Source organism: Enhydra lutris, unplaced genomic scaffold (genome assembly GCF_002288905.1).
Source record: "Enhydra lutris kenyoni isolate GAN:26980312 unplaced genomic scaffold, ASM228890v2 scaffoldscaffold16, whole genome shotgun sequence".
NCBI classification, from domain to species: domain Eukaryota; kingdom Metazoa; phylum Chordata; class Mammalia; order Carnivora; family Mustelidae; genus Enhydra; species Enhydra lutris.
The window spans coordinates 33563267-33573028 of record NW_019154100.1 but is presented as its reverse complement, the minus strand read 5'-3'; the positions used below and the strand labels follow the sequence as shown (position 1 = coordinate 33573028).

The following is a 9762-nucleotide window of genomic DNA, read 5'->3' as shown; positions in this document are numbered from 1 at the left end:
TTTGGTCTTTTAGAAGAAACTACCTCCCAAAATTTTTTAAAGAAAGAAAAACTTATGTATATACAAAAATAAGGGTAAACATGAGGAAGGGATGGAATATGACTAAGGACGAAAATTTTTAAAAAATTCTAAAAAAAGGAATTGATAAGTTGGTTGGAAAAAGAAAGAAAAGAAAGTGGAGAGAATTTGCTCAGGGTGGAGAATAGAACAAAGCCCTGTGCTAGATTTAGAGCATATTTTGATCTATTAGAAGAAATTGTATCTCAAAATTTTTTAGAAGGAAAAAACCCTGTATGTATACAAAAAATAAAGTCAGATACAATGAAGGATAAATATGAGTATAATAATGAAGGTTTTAAAAGATTTTTTTAAGAAAGGTATTATTAAGTAAACTAGTTAAGAAACGTTAAAAGAGGAAATAGGAAAAATTAAAAAATTAGAATAAGAAAAAATAAAATTAAAAAATTTAACTAACTTTGCAAGAGTAAAGAATCATGGGGAGAAAGTCATGAATTCCATGCTTTGCTTTCCCCTCTTCTGAATTCCACTGTTCCCCTTGATCAGTGAGCTTGGTCTTGGCTGGATGTTCTTGCTGATCTTCTGGGGGAGAGGCCTGTTGTAGTGGTTCTCAAATGTCTTTGCCTGAGGTGGAATTGTGCCACCCTTGCCAGCGGCCAGGCTAAATCATCTGCTGGGGTTCATTCTCAGGAGTTTTTGTTCCCTGAATGCTTTCCGTAGAGCTCTGGAGGACGGGAATGAAAATGGCGGCCTCCCAGTCTCTGGGACGGAAGAGCCCAGAGCTCGGGGTCCCACACCTCAGGGCGCCCTTGGAGAAAAGCGGTCAATCACTACTGTCTCCCTGGTCTCCGGCCATGCTCGGAGCTCACCTGGCCTATTACTGAGCATTTCTGTCTCTGACACACAGCCCCATTTGGCGTCTCCAAACCCCGCAGATTCGTGCCTCCAGGGAAGGAAGGTGAGTCTCCAAACCCAGCAGATTCCTGCCTCCAGGGAAGGAAGGTGAGTCTCCCTAGATCTGGCACTTGTGGTGTCCCTGCTCAAATAGCAGTGGTCCGACTATGCCACAGATCACAATTTAGGGTAATCCCGAGTTGAGAACGCATTCTTTGGCTCCGTCTCTGTAGTTGGCTTCCCCGCTCTGATACCTGCGAACTCTGCTACACTCAGACACCCCTGAACCTTCTGTGACCCCACAGGACCTGAGACCACACTGTCCCAGCGAGGGCTCCACCCCTGCTTAGCCTCTGGATAATTGTCCCTCAGTGGAGCAGACCTTTAAAAGTTTGAATTTTGTGCTGTTGCTTGACTGCTTGCCGGGAGCCCGCCCCTCCCCCCGCGGTCTATTATCCTTTTGCTTTGGATTCACTTCTCCGCATGTCCTACCTTTCAGAAAGTGGTCGATTTCCTGTTTCTAGAATTGCTGCTCTTCTTCTCTTTGATCTCCTGTTGGGTTTGTAGGTGTTCAAAATGGTTTGATAACTATCTAGCTGAACTCCTGCAACCTGATGTCATCTCAGTCTGCTACTCCTCTGCCATCTTGACTCCCTTCCCCCTAATTCTGTACTTTTGTCTTAGTCCTCTCTTTCATGCATCTCATAGACCTTCTTTGTTTTTAATAATGGAAGCTACCCATGATAATTACAGTAATACCAGCAGGGAAATATCAACAAAAAGAAGGCAAAAAAGTCCCTGGTGGAAAGTATCGGAAATAGCCAGCCCAAATTTTGATAATGGGTCCATATGTAATATGTAGATTACATATATAAAAATGTGAACATAATGTACATGCTGGTTTTCAACCTGATTTTTTTCTCAGAAAAAATTTTTATGACCATATCTTCATGTCAAGAAAGTCTTTGTCAAAAAATTTTATGACGTCTTTTCATGTCTGCATCTATACAAGTGGCATTCCAACTTCTTCAGGCAATAAAAGCCTTTCATCAAATATAATTTTACCTCGAGCCCAGTGCAGGATGCCTGGGTAGCTCAGGGTGAGGCTGCGTGACAGCCAGAAGCTTCCAGACCTGTTCTGGAGCAGGTCTACAAAATGAGTCCTCCAAGGCCAATGTGTGAAGTGTAATTTGAAAAGCACCGATATAAATTTTTTTCCCATCACTACACTAAACTCCAATTTTATTGATAACCTATTATTATTTAAATTGTTTCCAATTATTTTATTGCAAACAATTTATGTGTATTCTCTTTATGGTGCTGTTGCCTTAGGATGAACTCTGAGAAACAGATTTTGGCAAATATTATTCAATTTCTTACAAAAGTGTCTACAACTTATGGCTCCCATCGGAACTGTACAGACATCCCTATTTCTTTATACTCTCCCAACACTGAGAGGATTCTTCCTCTTACTCTTGTCGTCTCATTGATAAGATTTCATATCCAAATGTCTAATCTTGCAGTTCTTCAGTTAGTGGTCAAAAGGAACATTTCTATATATCGTCCATTTATTTTTTTTTGTTGTTTCTTAATAATTTGTTCATGTCCTTCGTCTGCTTTTTCAATTGGTATGTTCTTATTTCTTTGCCAGAGTTCTTTAGAAGGATATTATCCCTTTGCCTGTTGTATACAAATATTTTCTATTTGTCATTCTGCTTAGGTATGCATACAATGTTTATTATCTGTATAAAGAGTTTTAAAGTTTTGATGTAGTTTAAACTACATTTATTCCCCTTATTGTTTCTGCTTTTGGTGTTATTCCCAGAAGGATCTTTCCCTCACCAAAAATAAAAAGTTTTACCCGTACCCTTTCAAGTTTAAAATTTTTACTTTGTCCATCCAACTGACATTTACTTTGTAATTCACTGTGACAGATGGCAGTCTAATATTTTTTAAATGGCTAGACAACTATACTAATGCCATATACTGACTAACTCATTCTTTTCTAACTGATTTGATATTCCATATGCCTTATGTACGTTATTCTGATTTCAGTATCATATTTCTTAAATTATCAAAGTTTTATATTATGCTTTAGTATCTTGAACTATGTATTTCTCTTCGTTATGAATAGATGATTTCCTAATTGTTCTTGTATTTATTTAACCTAAAGAGGCTTAAAATGTCAGTTTCTCTGGAGTTCCTGGCTGAAAAAACCACCACTTTAGTAAAAAGCAGTGAACAAGACCAGTAAGAACAAGGGGAAGGCCTCCCCTTCCCCTCTTCTTCCATTGGTTTAGTCGCCATCACCTGGTGTCTGCTCAGCCATAAGGGACACCCTGTGGCTTCAGCCTGCTCAATTCTGGGTAAGAAGCTGTGCTGCCCGGTGGGGAATCTCTTTCTGCTGCCCCCTCTTTGTTCAATCACATGAACCCTTAGCCCAGCCCCTCAATGCTGCCCTTAAATTCTGAGGAGCTATAACACTAAGTAATACCAAGTGAGCCCAACAGGGTTCCCTGTTCTAACCTACCACATCACCCCAAAACTCGTACATCGCCATGCAACCTTTCTGGGTGGGTGTGGCATCCATTTTTCATCAGCTCCCTGTGTGCTGGGAATTCCATGAGGTTCTGTTATTTGAAGCCTTCTTTTCTTGGCTCCCTCCAAACTGTACATCCTCTTTATTTCTGTTTCCTTTGTGACTTCAGTGGGATTGGCCAGAAAGGAAGGGAAAATGGGTAATGTCTATTTCTAAGTTTTCATCTTTACCCAAAGCTATTGATGATGATTATTTTCCAAGTGCCCTCCACCAAACCTCTATTAATTTTGTAGTGAGGAAATAAATTCCTTTACATCTTTAAAAGAACACTATAATATTCATTGCTGCTTCTTCTGTAATTTAGGACACTGTTCATAATATTGCAGTGTCTCCTAGAACTAGTCATATTTGCCATGAGCTAAAGAGTTGATTTTTTTTTTTTTAACCCAATGAGTATTTTGAGATGAGTAATGTTTCCCTTCTGGCTATGGATTCCCTAAGCCTCCACCTCCAGCAAATGTCTCAGGACACCTCTCACATTTCTTATACTTAATTTCCCTAATACTCATATTTATGTACCTTGAAATACTCTGGTGTATGTGTTTTTTGTATGTCCCCACTCAATCCTTCCTGGGGCTTGCTGGGCATAAATAAATAGGTGAATGAATAAGTATATCACACCTTCGTTTAGATCATGAAGTGTCTCTCCCATTTCCCTTCGTCCCACTCCCTGCTTCCTCCTTTATCACAATCACTGAGGCAATGAAAGTGCCCAGAAAGCTTGGTGCTGGTCACATACTTTACACACACACACACACACACACACACACACACACACACACACACACACCCAACCTTAAGAAAAGCCTACAAAAAACAGGTGTAAATTCTATTTTTAAATTAGTTTTAATTGCACACAACACATCAGTCTACCTTCTTTTACGTAAGTCCCTGTGGTCCCTATGGCTAGTTGAAATCCCATTGCCAGAAGTGAGGACTAGTTGGTGTGTGCCCTTGCAAGCATTTGTTTATTACTTTTTCTTTTTTTACTGTCTGTGGCTATCCTACTTCCTCATTGAGAAGCAGGATATGCGGTAGTCAAAATACCTGAATTACACTCAAGCCATCTTGGGTTCAAGTCTTGCCCGGCACCTACCAGCTGTGTGATTTGGGCAAGTTACTTTAACTCTCTAAATTATAATTGTCCAAACTGTAGGATTCAGATAATAATGGGACCTATCACATAGAGATGTTGTAAGAATTAAAGAACTTATATAATCATGAATGCATCTGGTATGCAATCAATAAATCTAAGCTACTGAAACATCTACATTCCTCCACTGAAGGAATTCCTGCTCTTCTAAGCAAAGCTACAATAAACAACACATGTACATACAGGCATGCATGTGAGTGTTTGTCCAGAGAAGATACCGAGAAGTAGAACTTCAAGGTCAAAGGACTGCACATTTTGTTTTAACTAGATGTTCTTATCATTCAAAAGATCTGTGCCAATATTGTCTGAAATATTCAATAGTATCTGATGACATTAATTCTACTTATTCTAAAGTTCTGCTTGTTCTGTTAATTTTACTTTCTTAGTTGTAAATGCCTCAGAATGGTATTCTGAACTATCATCTATTTTCCACAGTTTGGTTTTTGTCTCATTTTATATGATATTTGATTGCACCTCATCTCTGTAGTCAAGATTTCATATTAGTTCTTCATTTTATAAGTTTTTACAGGCTTCCGGGGAGAGTGTGACACAGGTCAATCAACATTGGGTTCTTACTTGCTTTCAGGGGTCCTGGAGGAAATTGGGCTCTGCCCATGGGAAGAGTAATGGACACTTAGTCTTGTGACTAGGTACCAACCATCCCTCCAAGGAGTCATCTCTTCCTAGGACCCCACCCTGTCTCTTCAAATCCAGCATCCCCACTACTAGGAGGAAGAGCCCCCTATCTCTGTTGCCCCAGTGGGAAGGGGGAGGACAGAGGGAAAGTAAACATGCAGTGATAAACCCTCCTCCTTGTGCTCCAGAAATCACCCTACTGGTTTCCTTGAATCCTTCTTGCTTTGGCCCTTACACGATCTATTTAGGAAGCACTCTTAACACTTCACCCATATTACTGTAGTGTCGTCTGTGGGTATTGTGAGTTGTGTGGTTTAAACCTTCCCTCTGACCCATCTGATTTCTTCTTCTGGGGCTTCCGCACTATCACTGGTTCAAAGAGAATTTTACTAGTTTCCAGTAATGGTGTCAATTAAAAACATCTTTCCAATTATCTCTATGGTTTGGAAGTAAGGAAGACAAAGTGCTTGTTGACCATCCATGGGTACTATCTACATAGTAGATACATAGTATCCAAATAATATCCACTTTTCCTAGGCATTCTGCTTCTAATTCTACATCTTTTTGGACCATCAGACCCATGAAGTGGAAAGAAAGTAGAAAAGAAGAGAGTGGGAATAAGAAAACCATTATTTAGGAGGATAATATTAGTGGAAACAATCCTACCCTCACCCAAGGATGATTTCTTACAGGATAGACCTTGGTTAAGCCAACTTACCTCTTGCAGGAACTTCATGGGGTAGACGATGGCATGGTATCTGTCTAGGCTGAGGGACACCAGCAAATAGGTAGAAGCATAGAGCAGCATAACCTGAAGACAGAAACAAGAGGAGGTATGTGACTTCACAAAAGTGAGAGAATGCATATCATAGAGGAGTATTTTGTGCTATTTAGAAACCTGTGCACTGAACCTAAGGAGGGATGAAGTTTGGGCTAGGGAGAGAAATGACTGACTCCCTATGTCTAGAAGTAGATTGCTGTTTTGGAATTGGACTTGTCATTGCTAATGCTTCTAAGCTCACCCTTCTTCATTCATTCACTTGACTTCTTGGAGACACCACAACTCAGGATCAGTCTTTCTTGACATTTGCATGGTACATTTGTTTGTAGTTGACTTATAAAGCTAAACTAATTTTCGCTGCCATACTTGACACTCCAGAATAATTAGAAAGAAACATTCATTTGGGTTTTATCAGTGTGAGTTGTTGAGAGACAATGGATGGGATCTGGTTTCCGGGAGCCGACGTGCTGTTTAGAATCATTTATCATCATCTGTGTTGACAGTCTCAGAACTTACTTCCTTCTCCACTTCTTTAGCAGAGCTGTTCATTAGGGTCAGTCCTTGGGTCCCCTCTTCCTCCTTCCCACCCCATCTCTTATAAACTTTGCTCAGGCCCTTTAATTATCCTAAGTATAGTGTTATTTGTAGAGTTTGCAGAGAAGGAAATTGGGATATAAGAGGTTAACTTCTTTATGAGAAGAGCATAATCAAAATATAATTAAGTGAAATATCTCTGAAAGGATGATCAAAGTGGAAAGTTTTTGGGTAACGTTGAGCCTCATTTCTACCAAGAGTCTAGCCATATCTCTGTTTTGTAATCTTTGGGCCAATTCCAGAGTGGGAAGGGTTAAGTCAAAGACCAAAGTCTAAGGGTGAGTGTCTGAATCTCTTCTAAAATGAAAGAAAAATACCATGACTTTGGTAATAACTTTTGTCTGAATTTATACCTTATTATTCTTTCCCTCACTCAACTAACAATCAACTATATTGTTGTTCTTTATTATTTTTACCTAGAATACTACCACAAATGCATCCCAGTACTACCATTGTGGAAGGTGCTATAGGGAGGGGGTTTTGAGGTCTGATTAGTGATTGAAGGTTCTCCTGAGGGATGTAAGAAGAGAGTCTCCTCTTGCTAAAAAGGTGCTATATGGATGGAGGGAAGAATGATGTCCAAGTTTAACCAAAAAAAAATTAGACAACTGTCTTCTTAGAGAAAACTGGGATTTCTATGTGTGATCCAAGAATTCAGAATTGTTATAGCTGACCACACACAGCTCAGGAGGTGGCATTTGAGGAGGATGGGGAAAAAAAGTCCCCAGGGGCAGAACTCTGTGGGGTGGAATGTTGTGGTAAGAAGGTCACAAGAATCTCAGCCATTTTTGGCTGTGTTGAGTGAGGTAGCCGACACAAGTTCAGAATTTGGAGCAAAAGGAAAGTTCACAAAAGAGAGTGCCAGCATTAACAAAAAGAGATGTATTTTGAGACACAGTCAAAAACAGTAGTTAATTTCAAGGGTCTTCAAATATCTAGGCAGGGTAAAAAAAAACTAAAGGTTACATAAAAGAAATGCATTTCAAATTGTCGTGCCTCTTTTTTACAAAAATAAAATGCCAGAAAAATAGCATAAAAACATGTTCAGAGTTTTGAAAGAAAAATTATGATCCAAGAATTTTGTAAATATCATTTCTGTGCCAAGGCACAGAATAATTTACTTATATGTATAAGAAAGAAGAAAGCATAACATCACATAATCTCCTGCAAAATCTTCTGTGAGGAAATATTTCTGCTGATTGAGCATTGTTTCAAAATTAAGAACTCTACAAGAGGGACAGGATTGAATAATAACAGCTATGGTAAGCAATGAGTCCAAAAATTCCCGCAACACGTTTACAAAATAACTATGAATTTATTTAGGAAACATTCCAGGGAAAAATCTGGGGAGTTGAGAAGAGAGTATAAGGGGAGAAGAGAGAATATAAGAAAAGGAACCATGTTATATCTTTCCATTTGGGCATTTTAGGCATCTCTTTTGTTTTTTACTTTGATAGAGACATACTTAATTTAAAAATTAAAGATAAGCTATGATAGTGAAATAAAAATGGAGAAAATAATTTATTAACTTCTTATGGTTACTGTAACAAATTATCACAAACCTGTGGTTTGGACCAACATAAATTTATTCTCTTACATTTCTAGAGACCAGAAGTGCAAAATCACTTATAGTATACTAGTTCAAAGTCAAAGTGTTAGCCAGGCCAGCCTCCCTCCAAAGGTTCTGGGGGGGGAGGGTGTTTCCTCCCTTGCCACTTTCAGCTTCAGGTGACAGCCAGCATTTTTTGATTTGTGGTTATACCAATTACATCTTGAGTCTGTGGTTACAATGTCTCTTCTGTCTGTCAAATCTCCCTCTGCCTCCCTTTTATAAAGGATATATATGATTACATTTAGACTCATTAAGATAATCCAGAATAATCTCCCCATTTAATTACATCTGTAAAGTCCCTATTTGCCATAGAAGGTAATATACATACATTTTAGGGATTAGGATTTGGATTTTGGTGGGGGGGGGCATCTTTCAGCCTAACACAATTAATAACCAAATAGAAAAGAAAAAACATGTAAATAGGAAAAAAAATTAACCAAAAAGATTAAAATCAGGTGATTTAAATAATACCAAACACCATTTGTCTCAATAAATATAAATGGCTTAACCTCCTTGACTAAAACAAAGACTGTGTACAAAATCCTTCCCCAAATCTAACTGCTTAGTGTGTTGAAAACAAACCTCTGAAACCAAATGATTATCAAAGTTTAAAAAATACAACGATGACCAAAGGTATACAGAACAACTAAAACCAAAAGAAGGCATTTAATACAATATTGCTAACAGATAAATTAAATTCAAAACAAATTGCACTACATGAGACAAATGGATTCTTTCTATTAAAAAAAATACAATACAAAATGGTGATAGAATATTAATAAACTTATATGTGATAAGCAACATAATACTAAATATGTATAACTAAAATGTTTAAAGATTTAAAAGAATAAAACATAATAATACATGGAAAAATTAAGCACACTTTAAAAATAATACACATTATTGTAAAATATCTAGGCAACCATTTCAAAACTGGTCCTAAACTAAACTACCAAGAAAAAAAATCCCTCAATAGAATCTAAAAATTATACAACTTATATAATTTGCATATTTAAAACAACAAGCAATAAAAGCTGAAATTAGTACCATGTTATTTTTTTTTTTAAATACCACTTGGAAATTTAAACACCCTTGTAATTAACTTGAGTCAAGAAGGAAATCAAAGTACAATTATAGTCAATTCATAAATGTCAACAATGAAAATTCTACACATCAACAACATATGGGATACCATTTGGAGAACAGATGGCAGCTTGAGGACATATGTCTGAATTCGCACTACCCCACCCCTCAATTCTGACAAAAATGACCTAGGAAATATAAAACTAAGGAAAATCTTCCAGAGAAGTGAGACTTGAATGCAGCAAACTTAGAAAAATTTTATTTAGAAAAATACCAGATTGCATCCATGTACAGGAGGATCCCTGGACTTAAAAAATTAATATACTTTATTTATTACAGCAATTTTAGTTTTACAGAAAAAATAGAGCAGATAGTACAGAGATGTCCCACCC

At 37.7% G+C, this 9762-nt stretch overlaps 1 protein-coding gene across 1 annotated transcript in view; it reads right to left on the bottom strand.

The window, feature by feature from the left end:
* The window catches only part of LOC111147403 (neuropeptide S receptor 1), a 147015-nt gene that overhangs the window by 35883 nt on the left and 101370 nt on the right, over nucleotides 1–9762 (bottom strand). Inside the window, 1 exon segment of the mRNA XM_022503411.1 lies at nucleotides 6015–6111. Within this exon segment, the coding sequence (XP_022359119.1) occupies nucleotides 6015–6111 (97 nt within the window).